The sequence below is a fragment of the Leopardus geoffroyi genome, chromosome C1 (assembly GCF_018350155.1).
Source record: "Leopardus geoffroyi isolate Oge1 chromosome C1, O.geoffroyi_Oge1_pat1.0, whole genome shotgun sequence".
Taxonomy (NCBI): domain Eukaryota; kingdom Metazoa; phylum Chordata; class Mammalia; order Carnivora; family Felidae; genus Leopardus; species Leopardus geoffroyi.
This window is the reverse complement of record NC_059328.1, coordinates 212967887-212993776: the sequence shown is the minus strand read 5'-3', so window position 1 is coordinate 212993776 and position 25890 is coordinate 212967887. Positions and strand designations below refer to the sequence as shown.

Genomic DNA, 25890 nt, shown 5'->3' with positions numbered 1-25890 from the left:
AAAAAGAAACAGAGGTGTGAGCCTTACTGCTGTTGCTTTCGGAAGACAATCCCAGAGGGTGTCCTGCAGCCCTGAGAACAGTGGGCCTGGAACAGAGATGCCAGCAGGAACCAGCAGGATTGCTTGAAAGGCAAAACACCAAAGGATCTACCCCCAGCTCCTTTCTGACCCACATCCAGGCAAGACACTAGAGGCTCCTTCCTTTTTAAAAAAAAAAAAAAAAAAAAAATTTTTTTTAATGTCTTATTTATTCTTGAGGGAGAGAGAGAGACAGAGCATGAGCGGGGACGGGGCAAAGAGAGAGGGAGACACAGAATCCGAAGCAGGCTCCAGGCTCTGAGCCATCAGCCCAGAGCCCGACGCAGGGCTCGAACCCATGAACCATGAGATCATGACCTGAGCCGAAGTCGGATGCTCAACCGACTGAGCCACCCAGGCGCCCCTAGAGGCTCCTTCTTAAAAATGTAGATGCCCCCGGAGAAAGAGGCCTTCACCCTCAGGCATCTGGGATTCCCATGGCCGAGCCCGCAGGTTTTCAAGCCTGTCTCCTTAAACACACTTCCAAGCTAGCTCTTCAGTGCCTGGCCCTCAGGTAGGAACAAACAATAGGCCACACACACTGGTGCAAACCTACCTCAGGAAGGAATAGAACCAAGGTGAGCAAAGAACAAAAATTACCCCCGCGTAAATAGAAATAGTGCGGGAGCAGGAGAGAGTTTCCAAAAAACGAGCAGTGTCTTTCGAATGGGAGAAGATATTGCGCCCAGGATGCCATGAAGAGAAGATCAGAAAATGAGACGGCGGGCCTGGACATTTAAAATGAGAGCTAAAATAAAAGGGAAAAAAAAAAGGCTAACTAAAATGGTTGTAAAATGAGGAGAGAATTTCCCCAGAACATAGCTGCTAAAAACCCTGAAGGGCAGGGGTGGGGAACACCTAAATTTGAAATTTTAAATGTCAGTTATGCAAATCTATAGATTCAGAGGTAAAAGGAAATGACTAAAAATATACGCTCTTCATGTGTGGAGACAAGATACTCGCCAAGGTGCCCTGTGGTGAACCACAGCACGATGCACGCTGGAAGCTAATGTAACACCCCGTGTGTCAACTCCACTTCAAACAAAAAACGAATAGCCGCGTAAGGGCTCAGAAAATATTGTACTCCTGCACCATCTCTGGTGGTCACCCACCGTTCGGTTACCGTGGCTGTCACTGACAGCCACTCAGCAGCCACACTGTCCCAAGCGAGGGTTCTCTGAAGCAGAGGCGAGTGACCCGCTAAGATCTCAGAATTGCGTGTTCCGGTAGAATAATCTAGTCTGTTCTTACCGATGCAGTCTCTCTAGGACAAATTATTCGATGATGTGCTACAGTAAGAGAACCAAGAGGGGCGCCTGGGTGGCTCAGTCGGTTAAGCGTCCGACTTCGGCTCGGGTCATGACCTCGCGGGTTTTGAGTTCGAGCTCCGCGTCGGGCTCTGTGCGGGCAGCTCGGAAACGGGAGCCTGCTTCGGATTCTGGGTCTCCCTCTCTCTCTGCCCCTCCCCTGCTCACGCTCTGTCTCTCTCTGTCTCAAAAATAAATAAAACATTTTAAAAAAAAGAGAGAGAGAACCAAGATATCAACACCAGCAAAGTTTTGTTATAAAAGAAATGGAAGGCAGCACTCAAACCACTTAAATTACTGATGTCTAAAAACTGCAAAGTTTACTTGAAAACAAAAGCACATCTCAAAAATTACTTTATATACATATATTTTGAGAGAGAGAGAGCGTGCACAGGGGAGGGGCTGAGAGAGGGAAAGAGAGAGACTCCCAAGCAGGCTCTGTGCTGTCAGCACAGAGCCCAACATGGGGCTCGATCTCATGAACCGTGAGATCGTGACCTGAGTCGAAATCAAGAGATGGATGCTTAACTGACTGAGCCACCCAGGTGCCCCTTAAAAATTATTTTAAAATAGTGATCTTGAAAGTATGGTCCAGGGACCCCTGGGATTGTGTAAGACCCTTTCACGTATGACCAAGGTGAAAACTGTTTTCATAATAGTACTAAAATGTTATTTACCATTTTTCTCTCTCATTCTGTCACACATGTACAGTAGAATCTCCCAGAGGATACACATTCTGTGAGATCACAACAGGTTGAAAGCAGAAGCAGACAGAATCCCGCCATCTTCTAGTGAGCCAGTTATTAAAGAGATTTGCAAAAATATAAAGCCTTGCTACTCTTCTTACTAATTGACTTTATTTTAGAAAACACAGTTACTTCTCATAAAATATTTCATTTATGTTAGCAGGTAATGAGTTCATTATTATTTTTTTCATGAACAAATAAATATTTAAGTGTTCAAAGTTTCCATTCCTAATATGATAAATATCAATCGATGTAATTTACAAGAACAAAGATCAGCTTTTTGGGGTTCTCAATAATTTCCTACTCTAAATTGATTTAAGAGGTAGCTGTTTGTTCAAAGTAATAATAGCAACCATGTGATTAGAACGTATGGTTGGGGCGCCTGGGTGGCGCAGTCGGTTAAGCGTCCGACTTCAGCCAGGTCACGATCTCGCGGTCCGTGAGTTCGAGCCCCGCGTCAGGCTCTGGGCTGATGGCTCAGAGCCTGGAGCCTGTTTCCGATTCTGTGTCTCCCTCTCTCTCTGCCCCTCCCCCGTTCATGCTCTGTCTCTCTCTGTCCCAAAAATAAATAAACGTTGAAAAAAAAAAAAATTTTAAAAAAAAAGAACGTATGGTTAAGTGAAATGACTGACAGCAATGTTAATAAGGGCGGGAGGGAGGAGTGTGTGACATTCCATTATAGGATGCATGTGTCACTCACAAAGCCATAGAGTATAACTTGAAGAAATGGATATGAAAAAAATAAATGGTACTAAGCAAAGTCTAAATAAGTAAGTAAATAAATAAATAGCAATATGAAGAGCAGCAAATATATATTACAACCTCTAGGGAAACCACTACAAACGTTTTAAAAGAAGCATGATTCATATGCTAGGAGAAAAAGAGCAAATGGGGTAATAAAGTGTTCAGTTGAAACCGTAAAAGGAAGAAAAAAAAGGGAAGAAAAAGTAGAAATGAAGACAAGTACAATGAGTAGCAACAGTTGCAATTTGGTAGATATTAATCTAACTACATGAATACTCTAAATGTGAATGGCCTCGATGCAACAATTAAAAGACAGAAATCGATAGAGCGATAAAAACCAAAAAGAAAAAAACACAATTGTATGCTGTCTATGAGAAAGCCACCTTAAGCAGAAAAACACAAGACAGATTCAAAGTAAAGGGGTGGAGAAAGATATGTTGTCAACAGCATTATCAAAGGAAAGTTGTAGTCGCTACATTAATTTCAGACAAAGCAGACTTGAGAACAAGGAAAATTGTCGGGTGAATAGGAACATTATATAGTGAAGGGGTCAATTTCTCTAGGAAGACACAGCAATTCTCAATGCGCAAGTAACAAAGTGGCATCCAAGTACAGGACACAAAAACTGATCAACCTACAAGGAGAAACAGACAAATCCACTCCTATTGTTGGAGTCCCCAATACCCCTATTTTAGTAACTGACAGATCAAGCAGGCAGAAACTCAGTAAGAATATAGTCAACCTGAACAGTATCATTAATCAATCTGGTCTCACTGACATTTATGGAATATTCCATTCAACAACAACAAAATGCACATTGCCCTTAAGCTCACATGGAATATTTACCGAAACATGCCATATTCTGGGCTATAAAACATACCCTAACACATTTAAAAGGATAGAAATCATTTAAAAATATGTTCTCAGACCACAATGAAATAAAGTAGAAATAACAGATAGCTGGGAAATCCTCCAAATACTTGGAATCGAAGAACACACTTCTAGGGCTAAAGAAGAAATCTCAAGAGAAATTGTAAAATATTTTGAGCTAGATGGAAATGAAAACACAGCTTATTAAAATTTGTGGGACGTAGCAAAAGCAGTGCTTAGACGGAAACGTATAGCACTGAATTTACACATTAGACAAGAAAGATCTAAATGAATAATCTAACCTCCCACCTGTGGAAACTACAGAAAAATAGAGAAATTGAAACCTAATGCAAGCAAAATAAATCAGTAAATAAACAACAAAAATGAGAGTGGAAATCAGTGAAACTGAAAACAAGAAAACATCTAAGAAAATCAACGAAGTCAAAAGCCGATTTTTTTTAGAAAAATCAATAAAATCGACAAACCTCTAACAAGACTAGCAAAGGAAGGAGAGAATACAGAAATTAGTAGTATCAGACATGAAAGAGGGGTTCATCACTATTAGTCCCACGGACACGACAAAGATAGCAGACAAACAACACCAGGGAAAACTCTAGGGCGAAGAATTTGATAGAAGGTGAAACAGACAAATTTCTTACGAGACACAAAACACCAAAGTTCACACAAGGAGAGACAGTCATCCGAATAAGCCTATATCTATTAAAAGAATTGAATCAATAATTAAGAGACCTCCAAAGAAGAAAGCATCGGGCCCAGAGCGTATCACTAATGAATCCTACAAAATGTTTAAAGAAAAAATGACGCCCGTTCCCTACAATATCTTCCAGAAATCAGAAAAAGAGGCAGCACCTACCAACTCATTCTCTGAGGAGAGCGTCACTTCTTTTTCCTACCCGGAGGCGGAGCACTGGCTGGTTTCAAGCTTGTTCATCTCCCGTCTCTCGGGAACAGGTGGAGGAGAGGCTGTGGGCTGGGTGCTGGTACTGGGTGCTGAGGACCTACCTGTCAGTTCTGCAGCTGCTGATAGCAATGCTGATGCCTTCTTGGGGCCCTGGCCACCTCCAGAGTCTGGGGTAGAGGGGTTTTCACACACTTTTACCTTGCTTTAAGAATGCATTGATGTATTTGCCTTGTATTTTAAAAGACAAATTCCCTCCTAGTCAACTGCATAACATCCCAGCACAGACAGAGCAACGCCTCACTCCCCACTTGGTTGCATTTGTCAATGTTGGGTCTGCTTTCACTTCCCCTAACTCATCCGTGTTCAGATGCCACGCACAGATGCACTCTGGGACAAAAGGGCCCCCAGCTACCCAGAAATCAGAAGTTGGACAGCACTCATTCAATTTCAATGTTAATTTTTCTAAAAGGAACTGTTCTGGGCAGAGCTGTCTTTTGCGGTGTGGGGGAGGGGTAGAGGAGGCATGGGGGAAACGAAAGTGTTTGTAGAAGGTGATATGAGTCAGCCTCAAGTTTGCCCAGGGAGCCAATCCTCTGCGATTTAAGAAATCTAATTTCCTCATTATTTCTTTATGTGCAATCTCATTCTGTCATATACCCGTGGAATGAGGCCGGAAAGACAGAAGCAACATGGGGAGATGCCAACCTTCCTGGAGATGGGGACCCAGGACAGGAGGTAAGGGCTAACCCGCAATTGACTGGCGGCCTCCACCTGCCATCTTCTACTGCCAGCCCCAAGGGGCCACGGCACTGGCCTGGGATCAACCTTGAGCAGACATTGACTGCCTTTGTGCCTTCCCGGAGCTCTGAGGAGCTCCGATCAATCCAACTGATTGATCTCTCGTGTGTGGCACCCAAAGAGTAAAGGCTAAATTGCTGAACAGGGTGAAATGGCTGCACCAATGCTGGATGCCTCTCCACCCAGTGTCTGTGGCAGTTCTCAGCCCCAGGGAGGAGGAACAGGGCCAACTCGGGGTCCATGGCAGATGGGCCACTGTTCATCCAAAGGCAAGAGAGCAGAAAGGTCTATTTCATTCAAATGGATCCAGGTTGTTTTGGAGTAAGGGGGCAAAGCGTGTGTAGGCAGGAAGTGAACGCCATGTTGCACCTGCCTCTCTGCTAAGGTGCATGTTTGTACCTGCCTCTCTGCCCTTAAGGTGGTCGTGAGAAGGAAGGAAAGCCGGACATTCCAGATCATCTCTCAGGCCGGTGGACTGGCCGGGCACAGTACTCAGCCTGGACTGGACACGGGGCTAGAGAGAGGCAAAATGCTCTTCATTATATGGCAGGGAAGATGTTCCTCAAATTTCTGGAAAGCAGTCAGAAGCCAGAGAAAACTCTGCACTCCTGCAACCAGAGGGAAGTGCCAGGTTTGTGCAGAGAAGCCTGGTGTGTGAATTTATTCAAGTTTCTTGAATAAATGGGCCCTTTACAGATGCAGCCTCGGTCAAGGGAATTAAAAGCAAAAATGAACTATTGGGACCTCATGAAGATAGAAAGCTTCTGCACAGCAAAGGAAACAATCAACAAAACTAAAAAACAACCAACGGAATGGGAAAAGATATTTGCAAATGACATATCGGACAAAGGGCTAGTATCCAAAATCTATAAAGAGCTCACCAAACTCCACACCCGAAAAGCAAATAATCCAGTGAAGAAATGAGCAGAAGACATGAATAGACACTTCTCTAAAGAAAACATCCAGGTGGCCAACAGGCACATGAAAAGATGCTCAACATCGCTCCTCATCAGGGAAATACAAATCAAAACCACACTGACATATCACCTCACGCGAGGCAGAGTGGCTAAAACAAACAAATCAGGAGACTATAGATGCTGGAGAGGATGTGGAGAAACAGGAACCTTCTTGCACTCTTGGTGGGAATGCAAACTGGTGCAGCTGCTCTGGAAAACAGTGTGGAGATTCCTCAAAAAATTAAAAATAGACCTACCCTATGACCCAGCAGTAGCACTGCTAGGAATTTACCCAAGGGATACAGGAGTACTGATGCATAGGGGCACTTGCACCCCAATGTTTATAGCAGCACTCTCAACAATAACCAAATTATCGAAAGAGCCTAAATGTCCATCAAGTGATGAATGGATAAAGAAATTGTGGTTTATATACACAATGGAGTACTACGTGGCAATGAGAAAGAATGAAATATGGCCCTTTGTAACAACATGGATGGAACTGGAGAGTATGATGCTAAGTGAAATAAGCCATACAGAGAAAGACAGATACCATAAGTTTTCACTCTTATGTGGATCCTGAGAAACTTAACAGAAGACCTTGGGGGAGGGGAAGGAAAAAAAAAAAAAAAAAAGAGGTTAGAGAGGGAGAGAGCCAAAGCATAAGAGACTCTTAAAAACTGAGAACAAACTGAGGGTTGATGGGGGGTGGGAGGGAGGTGGGTGATGGGCATGAAGGAGGGCATCTTTTGGGATGAGCACTGGGTGTTGTATGGAAACCAATTTGACAATGAATTTCATATATATATAAAAAAAATGCAGCCTCGGTGATTAGAAAAAACTGAGCTTCAGCTAGTCATTGAAATCTCAAGGAGAGAGACAGGCTTCCCGTGAGATGAGGAAAGGGTTTGGAACTGACATTACCTAGACTTTAAAGGACAATGTGATTTGTGGGTCTTTTTTAATGTTTATTTATTTTTGAGAGAGAGAGAGAGTGTGTGTGAGAGAGAGAGAGAGAGAGAGAGAGAGAGAGAGAGCAGGGGTGGGGCAGGGACAGAGGGAGACACAGAATCCGAAGCAGGCTCCAGGCTCTGAGCTGTCAGCAAGGAGCCCAATGCGGGGCTCGAACTCACAAACCGTGAGATCATGACCTGAGCCGAAGTCAGATGCTTAACAGACTGAGCCCCCCAGGCGCCCCGCTATCAAGTGCGTTTGTACATTATGTCCGTATGTAATTTTTTCACCAATAGCGGCCCTCATTCTGTAAAGGATTTGAAGCAACTTACAAAAACACACTATAGCAGCATAAAGTTGGAAGAAAAAGAAATGGGAGCAAAGTACAAATAGAAAAAGCAAAACCGAGCACTAGAAATGCAGGTAGGACACATAAATGGGAGCCGGGGCATGTGCAGTTTCCAGGACCTTAGTCAGAACAGTGTGGCCAAAGCAGGCGAGGCCTGGGGAACCAGAGGCAAAGCAGGATGTTTCCAAAGTATGTTCCACTGAATCCTGCTACTTCTGACTCACTCTAGATGTGCTAGAAATTTGCACAGACATGTTTGCAAAGTATAGAGGGCCAGAGATTTCTACCTTTCTGCCCACTTCTGTTCTTTCTTGCCTCCAAAGAAGTGAACATGAATCTGGCTGGGACAGATTCCAGATTCCAGGATACCGCCGAGGACATCTTTTCCAGCAGGTGGGGTGTGTGTGCCTACCAGGTGCTGCACACGCACGGGACTGCCTGCCACCAGTCCCTGCCCGTCCTCCCTCTCTCCCTCCCTCGCTTTGTGGGGCAAAGTGGCTGTTGAGCATGGCTGTCCTCTGCTCTTGGCCTGCCAGTCTCTGGCACAGTGGCCAAGACAAGGCTGGACACAGACTACAAGAGCCCGCTCTGGTGTCTCCTCCCTCTCCTCTCCCTGCCCTTAAGCAGCAGGCAGGCCCAGGCCACCACTCAGCTGGGCAATGACATAAATGTGCCAGCTTCCTTTGCTTATAAGCACAAGGTCTTTGGCATTCCTCAGGGGTACTTCTGTTAAGTTCACAAGAAAGCCCTAGTCTGCAATATCATGCATCAGCCCAGATAACAACAGGCTGCAGTTTTAGCTTGCATTTCCCACTGTCCTGTTTTTTCTCTATCCTCGCTAGAGAATCAATCTCTCTGGGATAACGTATCCTGGACCGAGACCATCTATGCCGATCAGACAATCCCTGGTTCCTAACACAGGGGTAGAGTTGTTTTCTTTTTCTTCCATATGACCCGTGGGATGAGAAGATTCTGGCCGCCCTCCTTTCTCTGTTTTCCCACCCAGATTTAGGCCAAGTAGGTGGTAATCTCTGAAGCGAAGTCAATGCTTTCTTTTTACTGGAAAAACTCCTCGCCATTTTGCTAAGTGTGCTAAGATCTCACACTTGAAATCAGGGAGTGACTCGTAGAGTCCTGAGCACAATCCAGTGCTAGAAGTTACTCTGCTACCTTGCCCCTGCTTGCCAAAGTCTACCAAACCCCCATCTTTGAACGCTAATAGGCTGTCCACTACCCTTATGTTCAGGTAGGTCACATAACCAATCTCAGATTGATCCTATTTCTGTGAAGTTTCTTCGCTGGCAACTCATTCTCTGATACCAACTTCTAAGCAGCTGGAGTTTTGGGGTATGAGTAATCAAAACTGATAATGGCTAACTCGGACAGAAAGTCAATTTCTTAGAAGTGTATCAGGTAACTCCCAGAATTTATAAGAAGGCCGAAGACTGGGATAAGAAAATAAACAGTCTGGGCAGTAAGATCCCCAGCCTAGGTCATTCCATGGACCTCAAGTACATAGTGTGGGGGCATTGATCTGGTAAATGTTTTCTTTCCATCCTGGTTAGAAAAGGAGGATCGGAAAGAGTTTTAGTTCCTGCATGACAGATAAGAACATTCGTGTACAGTTTTGTCTTGGAGGTTATATTAACTCACCTGCCCCTTGTCATAAGATAGTCCAAAGACATCTGGGTCACCCGGATATCCCATAGAACGTCACACTTATCAATTACGTTGGTGACATCATGGTGATCGGACAGGATGAACAAGAGTCGGCCAGCACACCTGCTAAAAAGGAATCAATTACCGACGCTCAGCAACAGAGGTGAATGTCAACAGCATTATGATGACCCAAAGAAGTCACACGTCAAAATTCACGTACTGCATGTTTTCATTTATGTAAAACTTTGATACAGGCAAAACGAATCTGTGCTAACAGCAAGTGCATCAGTGGTTGCCTGATGACGAGGTTGGGGAGGAGGCTATCTATCTGCAAAGGGCACGAAGGAACTTTCTGGAATGATGGAAATGGCCTACGTCATGATTGTAATTACGATTACATTTGTTAAAACTCAACAACTTAAATGTACACTTGAGATGAATGCATTTTATACCCCAATAAAATTGAGCTAAAAAAGAATTGTACACGATTTTAGTAAATTCTCAGAATATATGTCACTGAATATAGTAGCTGAAGTTTTCCCATTATTACCATTTTCCCAAGCAGGTGTCCCTTAGATAGAAACACCTTTCATCTTATTTACATCTTTTTCTAGGCTAATCATAGGGCATTATGTTTCCACTCCTTTGCCTTTGCCTAATCTATCTCTGGGCAGGCTAAAGGAGGAGATCCTCGTTTCCAGGCTGGGATGGCCATGAAGGGGTTTCCCAGGTAAGTGGAGGGTTTCAGGTAAATGAAGTGTAACAACTGCAGAGTGGACTGAACTCCTCTCCCTGTTCCTGTCCTGGCATTTCGAGGTGCTGCTTGCTACCTTCCTGTGGCTCCCGAGCCTCTGTCATCCTTACAGGAGTGACCTACGAGCACCAGGGCTGAGCCTATTGACCTAGACTGTGCTCGTGTGGGATATGCTGTGCTGGTGCCTCTGTAGCAAGCAGGTGAACCTAGGTTTCGAGGCTTCTTAGACGCCAGAACCATTTTTCCCACCTTTTTTCTGAGGAGCTTTTGGGTGTCCTGGTAAGGGGAGCCCATGGGTTGAACCCAGTTGAGAATTATTGATTCCAATTAAGTTAAACAGATTTCTATGTTATAGGGTCTCTCACAGACATTATGTGCCAATGTGCATAAGGCATCTTTATTTTTATTTTTTTTCAATGTTTATTTTTGAGAGAGAAAGACAGAGTGCGAGCGGAGGAGAGGAAGAGAGAGAAGGAGACACAGAATCTGAAGCAGGCTCCAGGCTCTGAGCTGTCCGCACAGAACCCGATGTGGGGCTTGAACCCACAAACTGAAATCATGACCCGAGCCAAAGTTGGACACTTAACGGACTGAGCCTCCCAGGCGCCCCTGCACATAAGGCATCTTTAAGGGTGTGTGTGGAGGGCGTATCCCATCTTCCTTGAAGTGGCTGTTCTAGAGTCTTCTCCCAGCCCTGGCTCTGCCTTAGACCTGACTTCCTCACGCTCCTGGCGCCCAAATGCCTGCCTGCCCCCCCCGGCCATTTTCCTGCCCAGAGGAATGATTTTCCTCTATATGATTTCAGTTTATATTCAGGTTCCCTTTTGTCTCGACTTTCTTTTTTTTTTTTTTTTTTTTCAACGTTTATTTATTTTTGGGACAGAGAGAGACAGAGCATGAACGGGGGAGGGGCAGAGAGAGAGGGAGACACAGAATCGGAAACAGGCTCCAGGCTCTGAGCCATCAGCCCAGAGCCCGACGGCGGGGCTCGAACTCACGGACCACGAGATCGTGACCTGGCTGAAGTCGGACGCTTAACCGACTGCGCCACCCAGGCGCCCCATTGTCTCGACTTTCTTAGGCAATAATTTTATCCTGACAAATTACAGGCATTTCTGGGTCACCTCCCCTCCCCGTCTGGGTTTTGTTTGTTTCTTAAAGTTTGATGATTTCTAGTAAATTCATTCAGTTGTGTTACCAGCACCCCGATTCAGTGTAGGAACATTTTCATCTCCCAAAAGTACAGGAGGGGGAAATAGCCTGGGGGAATAGAAGTGAGTAGGGAAGCACACAGATGGTGGATCCCCAGCTCCTGTCCGTGGATCCTGGGGCTGGGCCCTGATGCCTCCTCCCCTCTGGACACCCCTCGTCAGGCTACCCCATGACGGGACCCCCCACCGCTTCCCCTAAATGCCCCGGGAACCTCACAAGTGTCCGGACGGAGATGGAGGGAGGCGGCAGGCACTGCCTCCAGCTTCCTGCACGATCAGCTCCAAATACTTTCACTTTTCTTTCCTCCGGAAGCCTGGCCCCCACTGCATGTGGCAAAGCACAGACTTCCTGCTTCACCCACTGGTGTCCCCCTGCTGTTCTCTCCGCCTTCCAGGAGCCATCCCTGCCCCAGCCCCTGACCAGGGAAGGGGCAGGAGCAGGTGGCAAACCCAGCCTCCAGGTGGGTTTTTGTCTCGGCTACTTTATTCTTCATTTGGGGTGATCAGGCTCTGATAGCTAATTTCCTGACAGCAGCTACAGAGTGGAACTCAGCTATTTTAAACTGTGAGACTCTCTCCTTGTAAAATATTGTCTTCCAAAGATAGAGAGGTATGTGGGGTTTAACCAGAGACCATGAAAAAGGGGGACAGACGTGGGAGTCGGGGGCGGGGGAAGCAGAAACACCGCTCGACTCCTTTTGCCCTAAATTCTAGCCCGTTGTTGTGGATGAAAGGGAGATTTGCTCTCTGCCCTCCTCCTCTGTGCTCTGTTGATTCTGCACTCAGCCCCAAATGGGCAGCTCATTTATTATCCACAGTGCAAGTGACTAGATGTGGTTGGTGGAAAAAAAAAAATGAGGAGGAAACCCTTCATTTCTTCCCTAGTGTTTCATGAGATTTTTATATATTTTCCTTAAGCACATTTATGATTGTTTCCTTGAAGTGCATTCCTAGAGGTGGAATCTGGGACTCAAGGGAATCCATATTCTAGGGCGTTTGACCCTGATTGCTAACTTCGCCTCCAGAGCATTTGGATCTGTTTACATTTGCACCAGGAGCATCTGTGGTTATTGCGATTAGTCTTTATGTTGGGCAATCTGATAGGCAAATGCTATTAAATCGTCTTCTTTTGTACTGTTCTAGCTACTAGAGAATCGCCATGCTTTTCATATATTTATTGCACATTTGACTTAATTGCCTAGTTAAGCCTTTTGCTTTTTTTCCCCATATGGATGTTTGTCTTTTGCTTATTCATTTTTAAGACTCCTTCCCATAATAAAAATCTGAACACTCCCATATGAGACCCTATATCATGCACTAGCTTTAGTGGGGCTTTATTCAGACAAGCTCTGCTTTGCCACCTTGGGCTATTTACTTAACCTCTCTGTGCCTTGCTCTCACTCTTGAGAACCATAATAGTTGAAGAATAAGGAAGCTGGTGGATCTTATGTTCTGAATGCTGTTGTATAATCATCCCAAACGTAACCTCAGGGTCACTTCCTCTTGTTACCATGTGACCATTCTGGATTTCTGGGGCTCTGTGCTTACCTTTGCAATTTTTTTCCCCACATCGTGGATTCTGTCCGCATCCTGGTTGCTAGATTTCTCTTCCACCTGTTCTCAATCTCCAGTATTTCTTCATGATTATAGACCCCCTGCGGCATCTTTTCTTTTCCAGCACTATTGTGGATTACTTTACTCTTACAATATGTTTTGTTTTTTTTTTCCTTCTGTCAAATGTAAATGATGTGGGAATGAGGAGAGACCAGGGCTGCTCAATCTACCACTGGGATTAATCCTGGAAACAGTCATTAGTTACAGTTCAGTTTTCTATTATACACAAAAGGAAGTAGGAAAAACAGGATCTCTATTTCATTTTAAAAAAAAATCTCTGGGTGATTGAGTTTTTCTGTTTACACTTCTATTCCCTTGACAAGTTGTCAGGAATTCATCTGTAGGTTTTCTGCCTCTAATAATTATTGATATTTTCTCATGACCTATCAATGGTTAATTTTTATCAATGTTGCATGGGATGGGAAAGGCACATGTCTGTTCTGCGATATGTAATTGATACATATAATAAATCAGTTAAGTTGCCTTTTACTAATCACGTCTTATACCTCCTTCGTGTCTATTTATGTTTGGCCTATTTGTGTGTTGAAGGTTGTAGGTGGTTTACTAAAGTTTCCAAATATTATCGGGTTTCTATCTTTCTACTCATCATTGGGTGGTCCCTCATACATGAGCTTTGCTAGTGTCTGTCATAAGGTGGGGTCCAGACAACCTTAACTCTGTTCAGTGTAGCCACAGACCATAGTACTTATGACCATAAACCTAGAAGCAGGGGGCGCCTGGGTGGCGCAGTCGGTTAAGCGTCCGACCTCAGCCAGGTCACGATCTCGCGGTCCGTGAGTTCGAGCCCCGCATCAGGCTCTGGGCTGATGGCTCAGAGCCTGGAGCCTGTTTCCGATTCTGTGTCTCCCTCTCTCTCTGCCCCTCCCCCGTTCATGCTCTGTCTCTCTCTGTCCCAAAAATAAATAAACGTTGAAAAAAAAAATTAAAAAAAAAAAAAACAAACCTAGAAGCAGAACATCGGAATGTGTTTACCTCTATCACTTCCAAGTTGTGCGATTTAGGGCAAGTTCATAACACATCTCTATGTCTCCATGTCCTTCACAATACAATGGGTGAAATCACAGAAACCATCTTGCAAGGGTTTTGTGAAGATCAAATAAGTTACTGCATGTGAAACCTTTATAATAAAGTCCAGCACATAGGAAATACTCAATAAATATTAGTGATTTTTATTGTTTTTAATTTTTTAAATTTTTTTAGTTTATTTTTGAGAGAGAGAGAGCAGGGGAGGGGCAGAGAGAGAGAGAGAGAGAGAGAGAGAGAGAGAATCCCAAGCAGGCTCCACACAGTCAGCGCAGAGCTCGATGTGGGGCTCAAACTCACAAATTGCGAGATCATGACCTGAGCCAAAATCAAGAGTTGGACACTTAACTGACTGAGCCACCCAGCTGCTCCTATAAGCTATTTTTAATATCTGCCTTATATTTACCAATACCCCTTTGAGATTTTAGCAACCTATTGTTGGTCAATTTCAGCCTCCATTGTCCTTGGACGTTGTCATTGCCTCTTACACCTGTGAGCCTTTGAGGAAGACTGCTACAGGATGACTTTGGGACCAGGATGGTGATCTGAAAATGCCCACTGAGCACAAACAGCAGCTCCCCAAGTTCCCAGAGTCTTTCCTCTCTTCTCGTGCCTCTTCCGTAGGATGTTCACCATGACCAGAGCCTTAGAAGAGACTCTACACCAGCACTTCATATACCAGAAGCTGGATATTGCCTATGCCATACACAAGCCGTTTCCCTTCCTCGAGGGCCTCCGAGACAACTCCTTCATCACTGAGACGATGTACAGGGTGAGTCGTGCTGACTGCTTTTCCGTGGCAGCCCAGCCCCCCCACCAACAGTTACTGAAGTTTCAAACCACAAACCCTTACAGCTTGGAAGGTCTAGTCCAAAATGTTCATTCTCAGGGAAAGATGGGGTTACAAGGGCAGCCATACAAACAACTTCGCCCCACGTGCCTTAAAACGAGAGAAATTTATTCTCTCACAGCTTGGGAAGCCAGAAGTACAAAATCAAGGTGGTGGCCATGTTGGTTCCTTCTGAAGGCTCCAAGAGAGAGCCTGTCCCCTGACTCTCCTACCTTCTGGTGGCACCAGAAATCCTTGTAGAAGCTTCACTTCCAATCTCTGTTTCCATCTCTACATCAATCTCTCCATCAGCTTTTCTTTCCCTCATTTTTTCTTTTTGTCTTCTCTTCTAAGGACACTTGTTATTGTGTGTTAGAGCCCACCCTAATCCAGGATGATCTCTTCTCAAATCCTAACTTAATTATATCCGCAAAGACCCCTTTTCCAAATAAGGTCACATTCACAGGTTTCAAGTGGACACATCTTTCTGGAGGGTGGCACCATTCAACCCACTAAGGGTACCCTCCCAATTCTTAAGAGCTTGTTGTACGCAGTCCTTTCAGACTTGAAGCAAAGCAGGCATTGGAAGATATGGCTATATGGACAAAAATGGCATTCTTTTCATGATTTTTGTTTTTTATGCATTTCCTGAGCCCTAAGCCCAAGAAAGGGCAGCAGTGGTTGAGTGTTCTTCTCCCAGGCTTGGCCTGGTTGGCTCCAACCCTTCTTCGGGTCATAGCCCGGATGTCACTCCTCAGAGAGGATTCCTTAACCCACTCATCTAATTGATTTCCCATAGAAATCTATGCTTTCCCTTCATAACACTTCTCTCAAAAGCAACGGGGCATTTCTTTAATTTGTATTTATTATTGAATGCTCATCTTCTCCACCCAACAGTGTCCCTTCCCTCACTATGGGTAGCACCACGCTGGTCTTATCCACTGCTATGTACCCAAGGACAAGCCTAGTAGGTGGTCAGTAAGTGTTGTGCAATCAATTCTCCTGCCATGTTTCTCCTTTTGGCCAACTTCTCAGGAAGAGGAGTTCTCTGGATGATTTCCTTGTTGGCTAGAACCCATTCAGGCCATCTCAAGTCAAAGAGAGAGAGTAAGAGAGAGACAGAGAGAGAGACAGAGAGATCAAACAGAGGCTAACAAGCGATCAACAGAATTGCCACTTGTGACCAACTAATTGGTCCTTTGCTACAGAGTTCTGCCCAGAGCCTGAGAGACATAGTTACGTAGTAGGAGCCTTTGACTACCTTCCCTTCCCTCAAATTTCTCTCTGCCCTCAAATATACCTAAAATCAGGTTCACAAAGCAGACTTATTTTAAAGACGGCTAAGTTATTTATTCCTACGACCAACCATCCAAAAATAGGTGAAGTTCTGGAAGTAAATATGTGTAACTGTGACTTCTCTGCCTTCGAGTCTATCTATACGTTTGTGTTAAATTCCTTGTTAGAAGAATGAAATACTACTCTCACACTGTAGCAAACCCCAAACGTAAAAGAAACTTCCATTCCATTTTATGATTATTCATCACCATCCTTGATGCCATTTTTTAAGGAATCCATGGAAGCCTACAGAAATCAGGTCCCTGTACCCAGACTGGTGTACAATATCCTCAGCCACCTGGAGAAGATGTTCAACCTGTCGTTTCTGCAGATGCTGTTCAGCCGAATTAACCTGCATGAATACCCCCACCTGACAAGGATCCTCAAGAGCTTCAGAAGTGGTATGAGTCCTTCCGAATATCTCTCGGGCTGTAGGAGCAGGGACCAGAAGTTGCTTTGCTCCAAGTGTGGGTTGGCTTTCAGCCCCGTGGGCGGTGCCCCTCAACTGGCCGGTTCTCTGGGGAGAGAGGAAGCTGACTCTCTCGCAGTGCGGCAGGAGGAGCCGTCTCTGGCCCCACTTCTCTAAGATGAATTTCTAGAAGACACAAACATTTCTGTCTTACCTGTTCTATGAAGTGGGGGAAAGCTGTACCGTTTAGCACCCTGGACAGTCTCTAGGGAAGGAAAAATGTGACTGAAATGCAGTTACAGAGACTCCGTCTGGCAGAAGGATAAGGAGGGCCAGAGGGGAAGGGAAATGAGTAGGGATGGATAATAAGTATCTCTCTCTCTTTTTTTTTGAGTACTTACTATGTACCAGGCATCGTCCCAAGCACTGTAGAGAGTTATCTCACGTCATCTTTATTTTTTTTAACATTTATTTATTTTTGAGACAGAGAGAGACAGAACATGAGTGGGGGAGGGTCAGAAAGAGAGGGAGACACAGAATCCGAAACAGGCTCCAGGCTCTGAGCTGTCAGCACAGAGCCCGACGCGGGGCTCGAACTCACCGACCGTGAGATCATGACCTGAGCCGAAGTCGGAGGCCCAACCGACTGAGCCACCCAGGCGCCCCTCTCACATCATCTTTAAAACAACCCTGTGATGTCATTATCAGCCCCACCTGTGAAGAAAGTATAGCTCAGAATAACCTTCCCCAGGTTACTTGCCTGTGAAGAGCAGAGCAGGCATCCTACTGGGTCTCCTAACTCTGGGGCCTGAGCTCTCAATCCCTCTTCCCAACAAGGCGGAAGGCGCGCCTAAAGCTGGAGGAGAGGGGAGGGGGAGCTGGAGACAGAGGGTATGAGAAGGAAAGGGAACGGGGAAGCACGCTGTGAACGAGAAAGAGCTGGACAAATACAGAGCAGGAGAAAGAGCGAGGACAGAGCTGGGAAGAAAGAAGCCAGGGCAGGAGGAACAAGTGACACCATCGTTTTGGGCTTGCGGATAAACACTTTGGCCAAGGCGCACGATTCGCTTCCCCGAGAACAACAGGAAGAGGACCGGCGGCTCACACTGCACTGGGACCTTACTGTGAGTGGGGTCAGCGCTGTTGACAGCAAGAGGTTCCTCCCCAGGAGAAATGACTCCTTGAGCTAAAGGGGCGGCAGGGCGCAGGTGCACGCGGGCCGGTGCTCCCGGCGGCAGCCAGGCAACGCGGGGAGGCCTGGGTTCTCGGAGGCCACGCTAAGTCAGTCCGAGGGCCAGAGGCACCGCACACCGCTGTGCTCCCCGACCCGGCCGAGCTCGAGCGTCTTTCTGGATCTGTAGCCCTAGGCTCGTGTTCTGAGCCCCTCTCCAGAATCCCAGCTTGCTTTCCTTTTTCGGTTCACTGGTCGAGACGACTTAACTTCTGAAATAAATGATGGAGAAGAATCGTAAGAGAAACCTGGCCACGGGAGGCATAGCGTGCAGAAAGGCGAGGGCCTGGGGTATTGAGGATGGGGAGGAAGTTTGCTGTGGCCCATCCCAGGGTGCAAGGCAGGGAGGCACAGCCGCGCAATCTGCACACATGAGCAGAAACCGGAGTAGACAGAACGCACCTTGTGAAGGAATCTCTATTTTATCTTCTTTGCTACAGGGAGGTGTGATGTGTTTACTTATTAAAACAGGGACACGTATTCGAATTGTACCATTGTACAAGATAGTCTAAATTCTGAAACCAAAATTAAAGAAAAACTTAAGGAGATTAAGTCCCTGAGGACTAAGTCAACTTCACGTGTGAAACGACTTTGGTCTTAGCCCAGAGATTGGATGCAGTTATATTTGAACTGAACGCCCAAATCAGTAGCACAGAGTAGAAATGGGCCACGAGTGGATGATGCTGGTGATAAATCAGTTCTCCACACCTAGGGGAGAATGAACCAACCAACCACCCCATGCCCCTGATGCTTTGGAAGTCATGTGTGAAGAAATTCCTTTCCCCAAATAATTCTTTTTTTTAAATTTTATTTTAATGTTCTTTTTTTTTTTTTTTTGAGGGAGAGAGTATGAGCAGGGAAGGGGCAGAGATGGGGGACGGGGGGGGGGGGGGACAGAGTATCCAAAACAGCCTCTGTGCTGACAACAGAGAGCCCGATGAAGGGCGCGAACTCACAAACCGCGAGATCATGACCTGAGCCGAAATCAGACGCTCAACCGACTGAGCCACCCAGGCGCCCCTCCCTTCCCCCAAATAATTCGGAGTCCCCGAGGTGTTGATGTGTGCTCCTTCACCAATCCCAGTTGTCGTTTCCTACGGAGGATGGGACAGAGCCGGGCCTGCCCTCCTTGAAGTCCCAGCCAACTCAGCCGAAGGGAGCTCCCTCCAGACCCTGCTGTCGTTGCCCCCACCCCAACACCGATCACAGAGCCTCTCGCCCCATAAGCCCAGTGTCAGTGAGCCCAGCGCATCCACCCAGCTCAGCACTGAGATCCGGACTGAATCATCCAGCCCTCCTGGCCCTGCCGTGGCCCTCCCCAGAGCCACCCAGGAAGGAAGGATCACTCCAGGTGAGAAGCAGACCTTGTCCAACACCTGTGTATCCCCAGCCTAGGGTACCTGTCTAGGACTCCAAGGTCTCACCCTTTTGTTAACCTGGTCCATCCCACGTGCCCACCTGCCACACACAGCCCTTCCCGGCACTTCCAGGGGCCTGGGTAAAGTCAGGAGCCTGAACACCTGCTTCCCACCCTTGGAACAGCCCCACCCTCTGCCCTTGGGCCCTGATGCTTCTGGCCTGGGTGTTTTTAAACGTTTAATCTCCTCCCTGACACTCTGTCCCCATGCCCTGTAATGATTTTTCTTCCTCTCTTCAATGACCGATGACAACTTAACATCCTGCATGAATGCTGAAGAAGACTCACCAGAGGGACCTGGCACTCCGCCTGCCTCTGTGCAAGGTAATGTTGCCTGGGACTGACTTAGTTCAATTCGAGGTGGGTATGAGGGGCAATCATGCACCTGTCGACCCAGGGGCTTGTGGCAGGAGCCCAGGGAAAAAGAACTGAGTGTGACAAAAGAAAAAGAAAACAAGGGACTGATGCTCCAACTCAGCACTGGAATCCTTGTCAGGGATGCCTCCATGACCAGTCTGATGCTGTGATGCCCACCCGATAAGTGTTCTTAAATGACATGTAACTTGTGCAGTACACCCCTCTGTGACCCTTACTCAATTGCTCAGGCTCTGATTACAGGGGCCTTTCAGTTTCAACCACGTCCATTTTTATATGGCTTGGATTCTAAGAGTAATGTTATTGAAATTATTGGAAAAGATGATAAAACATTTAAAGACCTGACAGACCTGATTTAGCTTCCAAAATTGTTTCTAATCTCCCCAGCCATCATCATGAAGGACTCTGTTAACATTAAATATAACCATGGAGTACCATCGGGTGTTGTCAAAAATGGTATCGTGGATTCTGAGTTCTCCAATACTGAGAATAAAGGGCTCTATTTGGTTCCAATGTTTCCTTCACTCCTCTAACACCTAACATCCAAATGAGGTTAACATAATCATGAAGCCAATAGCAATGGAAGACTCCATCTGCTAGAGGAGCGAAAGAAAGCCGTAATTAAATTATTCAGTTCATAGGTAGTGAGTCACTATATTGTACACCTGAAACTAATATATGCTAACTACACGAGAATTAAAAAATTTTTTAATAATAAAACAGAAAAAAAATTAGTAAGTAGCTAGTTGATTGTTGCCTCCCCCCTCTTTCCCACCCTTACTGGGCATTGGTGTTCCGTTGGCCCCACCATGTTTACTGGTTGGAATAGACTGTTTTTGTTCCTCCTCCCTCTGGTCCCTGTTTGCTGGTCCTGGGATCTGAAATTCATCTTCTTTCTCTGCTCAGTGTGCGGTAACAACCCGAGGCCCCAAATAAAAGATAAGGAAATGCTCAAGAGATGCCCCACCCTCCCTCAGGTCCCGTGCCAGGAAATGTTGATGCGGACAACTATAGCTTGCCTTACTTTTCATGTCTACCAAGAGGAGAGGTCATTTGGATCTTCTCGAGACAGGGCTCTCCTTACCGCTCTTGACCACCATCTTGGCCCAGCTTCCAGCTGCACACCCAGCCCTCAGGAGCTTGGATGGGCAGGAGATCCTGGGGAAGACAAGGGAGATGAGTCTGGAAAAGGTAGACTTGGAGGAGGGGCACCATAGACGAGCGAGCCCAGTAGCACCCACAGGACCTAGACTACAAACATCACTAGGAGGTCTACTAAGGGAGAAAATTCATCTGCGTGAGGGCTGTGGCAGGACCCCTGGGGACAGGACAGGGAACTGAGCCAGAGCAAGACTGTGTGAGTCAGCCACACTCTGAGGTGCTCAAAGACATTGTGTGGCCCTGACACAGATGGCCCAGATGCGGACGGTTCTTTTTCTGAGCCCTCATCTTGACTGTGGAGAACGTTCACCTTCAACCCTCATCATTTCTATATTGTTTAGATTTTTAAGAGTTGATCAAAATAATTTGAAAGTCAACAAACTATTTAGAATGTCTAATGACTGCTTGCCATCTGCCTCAGATGCCTATCCTAAGGAGCCCAAAATTTGAGACAGATCTCATTGAACCGTGTAAACAAGAAGAAGGTGGCAGTCTTCCTTGAGATTTGTTATGGCTTCAAACCCTGCGGTCTGCTTAGTACAGCAAAAACAAGAACTGCGCATTTATTTACTATTAACAGGTGCTGGCAAATAGAGACTAGCTCCTGCTTTCTTGTACACAGAAATATAGAAGGCACTTAGCCTCCTTCACTATTTTTCAAGGTGAAGTAATGACAAGGAGAGAGGTTCAAAAATATCCATTCACAAATCTTTAAGGACTAGCATGTATTTTTTATATGGCAAAGACATTCCCCTTCACTGAAGCCAGTGACCTTGACCAGAATTCAAGATCAGCACTCTCAATGCTCGCAGCCTTATCCCCTGCATGAGGGTTACTGAGGGCCCCTTATTCTTCTCTTCTGTCGAGTAAGGGGAGTCCCTCAAAACAGGTCAAACTGAGCCCTCCTCTGAGGGCAGGGATATCACTGGGATAGCCACACTGGTAAGTATAACCACAAACCGATCAAATCAAGACAGGGCAGACTTTTCCTTCTGCCTGTTCCAAGCTCTGAATCGAATTCTGTTTCCTTTGATAGAGATAAGAGATAGCTCTCCTGAACCAAATGACCCCAAAGAGTTCCAGGGGGCATCCATCACACTTCCCAACAAGAAAGGTAAGGGAGGGTTACCGTTCTCCCGTGGACCCCAGGAGCATGACTGTGGAGTGACTTTCTGTTTTTCGGATCGTCTTTTGTCAGAGGCACCCACCATGTGATTGGAGTCACGATGCTCATTACAGTTTGTTTCTGTAGCTCCCATTCACTGCATCTTCCTTGAAGGCCTTCATTAAGATCTTAGGGAAACCAGACGGCACTGGGGGCCATTGAAATACGTATCCATTGCGATCGCCTGCTCTGAAACAATCAAGGTCTCCTTTACCCACAACTTCTTGGAGGGTTAGTCACGCCTCCTCTTTAACTGAAAGTTGGTTCCCCGAGAGGGCACTGCTTTCTCGTAAGACAAGGCTGCCTGTTATCTGCTTTTGCTCACCTCATGGTGGGAGACAGGGTGGATGTCCACTGCTTGCTACATACTGCCCCTGACTAGCCCTTTGCTCCTCTGCCCTCCATGTGAATGAAATACTCCCTCTGTCTTAATCACTGTCATCCTTAACTTGTCCCTATTTCCCCAGCAGACCTCTAAGGCTACCTTAGAATTTTTCTGTCAGTTCAAGTCCTGCTATCATCCTGGACACCTTGAAGGTGTCCCATCCAACAGACCCATCCAATACTCTGGTCCATCAGAACTTTCCTCTGCTCTTTTCCAATGACTTTTTTCTGCACCGATTCTTGGCCTCCTGGACCCAAAGACAACCGTGGGTCCTCTCATCATTGAAGCCTGGCTCCACCTCCCAATAATTAATTTCAGAATTCTTTTTTTTTTTTTTTTGACATCTAATCCTTGAAGTCTGCTCCTTCTACAGCTATTGTTCAACCTCCAAACTCTCCTCTCCAGCCCAATCTTAAACAATTAATTCAAAAGTATCCCTGCCTGATTTCTCCCTTACAACTTGTTCCCTCTGGAGCTGTTCTTCAACCTCACTTGGATGACCAGTCCATTGGCTTTTCCCTTTTCTGGTTCATCATATGCCTGTCTTCATGCCCCTTCATACCAGGTTAGAGTCCATGATCCATTGCTTCAGTAACTTATTGCTGGTATCTTAATCAACCTTGCCACTCTGCCTTTTCCTAGAACCCTCTGGCAGGTCTTGGAGGGACCCATTATCTGCTTTCTGCACACTGGGTATGAAGGCAGGCACTTCACTATGGGGAAAACCACACAGCAGGGCAGAGCTCGTGTGTTGTGCCTTCACGAGCCCAGGGTAAATGATCCTTCTACACTGCCTGACAATTTCACTTCCTGCAATGATCTTTTCCAACCCTGAGCTTTATTTTTTTTCAAACTGCTGGCCCCCCTCACCACCTCCTTTTCTTCTTTTTTTAAAATCTTTATTTTATTTTATTTTTTTTAACATTTATTTATTTTTGAGACAGAGAGAGACAGAGCATGAACGGGGGAGGGTCAGAGAGAGGGAGACACAGAATCTGAAACAGGCTCCAGGCTCTGAGTGGTCAGCACAGAGCCCGATGCGGGGCTCGAACTCACCGACCGTGAGATCATGACCTGAGCCGAAGTCGGCCGCTTAACCGACTGAGCCACCCAGGCACCCCTCCCACCTCCTTTTCTTAAGAGACCACTTTCCCTCTTACTACACCAAAAGGTATAGGATGGGAATACCCTCACTTCCTGCTACCAGCTTGCATTTGCCCCCTCCTCTCCACTTCCCTCTTTCTCTCTAAGGCAATCCTTCTGCCTCACCTGACCGTGTCCATGACCCCTCTCTCCTCTGAGAATTCAGCATCTCCCTGTTCCGGGATCTGCATTCAGTCACTGCCCAAGCCTATCACAGCTCATCAAAGGAGCTTCCTCTTGATCCTCAGCTCACTTCACTGGCTTCCATAGCTCACTCTTCCATTTCATAGCTAGAAACGAGCTACCTAAACTCATTGTCCCAATCTCTTCATGTCTCTGTCTCCTCTGCCACTTTAGAATATCTTCTCCATCATTACTCCATGAGGCAGCATCACATAAGGCCACCAATGACCTGCTCGCCACTATGGTTTGAAGACCAAAAGTGAGCGCTGAAAATTGTTGACCTTTGAGGTTGGCAGATCTATGTTTGTAGCCAGGAGAAGATCATCTGTACCCTTTCTCTTTAGGCAAGAAAAGAAAAAGAAGTATCTGGTCAACTCCAAAAAAGAGACGCCATAAAAAAAGCCCCTCAAAAGGTAAGATGAGAGAACAAGAAGAGGTGGGAGGCAGCAGACAGCTCGTGCTTGTAGGTTAAGGTGTGGGAAGTTGAATTTCATTCTAAAGGAAATGGGGAACCATCGAAGAGATCCGATCAGTGAAGTGACATGATCCCATTTTACATTTGACAAGAACAGTTTTGGTTCAGTGTAAAGGATGAATTGGAAACAGAAGAGAATGGAGGCGGGACAACCCTTGGAAAGGGGAGGACGCCATGCAGGTTGACAGAACTCTGCATTCAGATCTGGCAGTGGAGATGAGGGCCAGTTCAAGAACAGCTTGGAAAGAGAGTTGATAGAACTTGAAAAATTAGGAGCTGGGGAGGAGAGAGAAACCAGGGCTTCCTCTTCAGTTTCTGGCCTGAATGGCTGGGTGAATGGTGGTGTACATTGCTAAGGGGAGATGCAAATAATTTGGGAGGAAATCTTAGAATTTTCCATTTTTGACCTGTTCACCTCAAGATTTGTGCTAGCTGGCTGTGCTCCAGCTCCATGCTTCGTCCAAAACTGTGAAGGGTCTGCGATGGTACCCCACTTGCATAGGGCCGTTCTTTGTGTATATGACCATGTAGGAACCCCACGCACCTGGATCAGGGGAAAGAATTCCTCATCGACATCACAACCAGCTCAACATCCAGAGTCACACCGCATTATCTACCCCCAAATGCAGACCCACAGGCAGTGAGAAGAGAGCTGCTGGAATCCTTCTGAGAGGCAGATGATATCCCATAGACAAAGGATAGAGAATGATGGATTTTCTGTTTATAGACAGGACAGGGGAGCCATCTTCCTCCGCTCCTGAAAGGAGGGAAAAACAAAATACAAACAAACAAGAAAAAAACTTTGCTGCTTTGAGATAAGATTAAACTGATCCTCTGTCCTCACCCTCATCTTTTGGCATTGAAATGCCTCTTTCTAAGAGGCAGAGAAACCCCAAGTGTCTTCAGCTTTTATTAAAGATGATCCACATTCTGGGCTTCATCCCTTTTGATGTGTAAATACCAATGGAGAGAGGGCTCCAGTAATCCTGGTACTTTGGGACTTAGCTTAGGAAGCTAGCCCTGCTGTAGGCATTTAGCAATCTCAGGAGAGGAGAAGACTTCTTATCCTTTTGGATCAAACAGCAGTTTACCAGCTACAGATCCCATTCTCATGGTGTATGAAAAGCAAAATGTTTCTAGGGATGTGAAAGCAAGCATTCCCTGTCTTAATTCTGTATACATTTTCATGCCTCAGGAGTCTAGGGCTTTTCACAGAAGTACTGAGAAATCAAGGGAGCTTAATTTCCCCCACAATAGGGAGAGGGGAAAGTGGGTGATGGGCATTGAGGAGGGCACTTATTGGGATGAACACTGGGTGTTGTATGGAAACCAAATTAACAATAAATTATATTCAATAGAAAAATAGAAAAAAAAATCCCCACAATATGCAAATCTGGCACTCAATAAAAAAATCAGATCCAAAGATATAAATGTGAGTCCTCGGCAAAATAAAAGTATCCAGATCCGTGGGAAAGAGAACCCTAACCCTTACACCCTTCCTTCTGTCATCGTCATTGTAAATCCTCTCTGTCCTAGCCTCACACTCTACCACGCAGCCCCTCGATTCTTTGATACCTTGCACTTTTCCCACTGGAGGCACCTGGGGAAACTTGGGTCCCTCCTGATCCACAAATAGGTCCTCGGGAATCTGGAGAAGTACGTTATAGCACTCCTTGTGTGCCAAAACAGGCTACCTGGCCATCTTTACTCGGATGTGGGCACCTCCAGGAAGAAGGTGTCAGACATGGCCCAGGAAAGAAAGCCCTCTGCTCTGGGAGT

The 25890-nt window shown here is 46.0% G+C and overlaps 2 protein-coding genes across 25 annotated transcripts in view; one reads left to right on the top strand and one right to left on the bottom strand.

The window, feature by feature from the left end:
- The window catches only part of LOC123599598 (nuclear body protein SP140-like), a 65835-nt gene extending 54161 nt beyond the window's left edge, over window positions 1–11674 (bottom strand). For 5 of the 24 annotated variants that reach the window (XM_045481653.1, XM_045481662.1, XM_045481667.1 and 2 more), the window contains exons 1-2: window positions 11558–11611; window positions 9375–9503 (exon numbers count right to left, since the gene is read on the bottom strand). The gene's annotated coding sequence lies outside the window, so the exon portion shown is untranslated. Of the gene's footprint in view, window positions 1–4619; window positions 4748–4768; window positions 5103–9374; window positions 9507–11557 lie in introns of those variants that run through there. The other 19 variants (XM_045481652.1, XM_045481670.1, XM_045481664.1 and 16 more) reach the window with 10 other exon arrangements.
- The window catches only part of SP110 (SP110 nuclear body protein), a 32151-nt gene continuing 17909 nt past the window's right edge, over window positions 11649–25890 (top strand). The window contains 8 exon segments of the mRNA XM_045475159.1: window positions 11649–11806; window positions 14456–14775; window positions 16400–16568; window positions 18892–19158; window positions 19504–19548; window positions 21797–21874; window positions 23981–24049; window positions 24643–24752. Coding sequence (XP_045331115.1) covers window positions 14629–14775; window positions 16400–16568; window positions 18892–19158; window positions 19504–19548; window positions 21797–21874; window positions 23981–24049; window positions 24643–24752 — 885 coding nt within the window. The 5' untranslated portion in view covers window positions 11649–11806; window positions 14456–14628.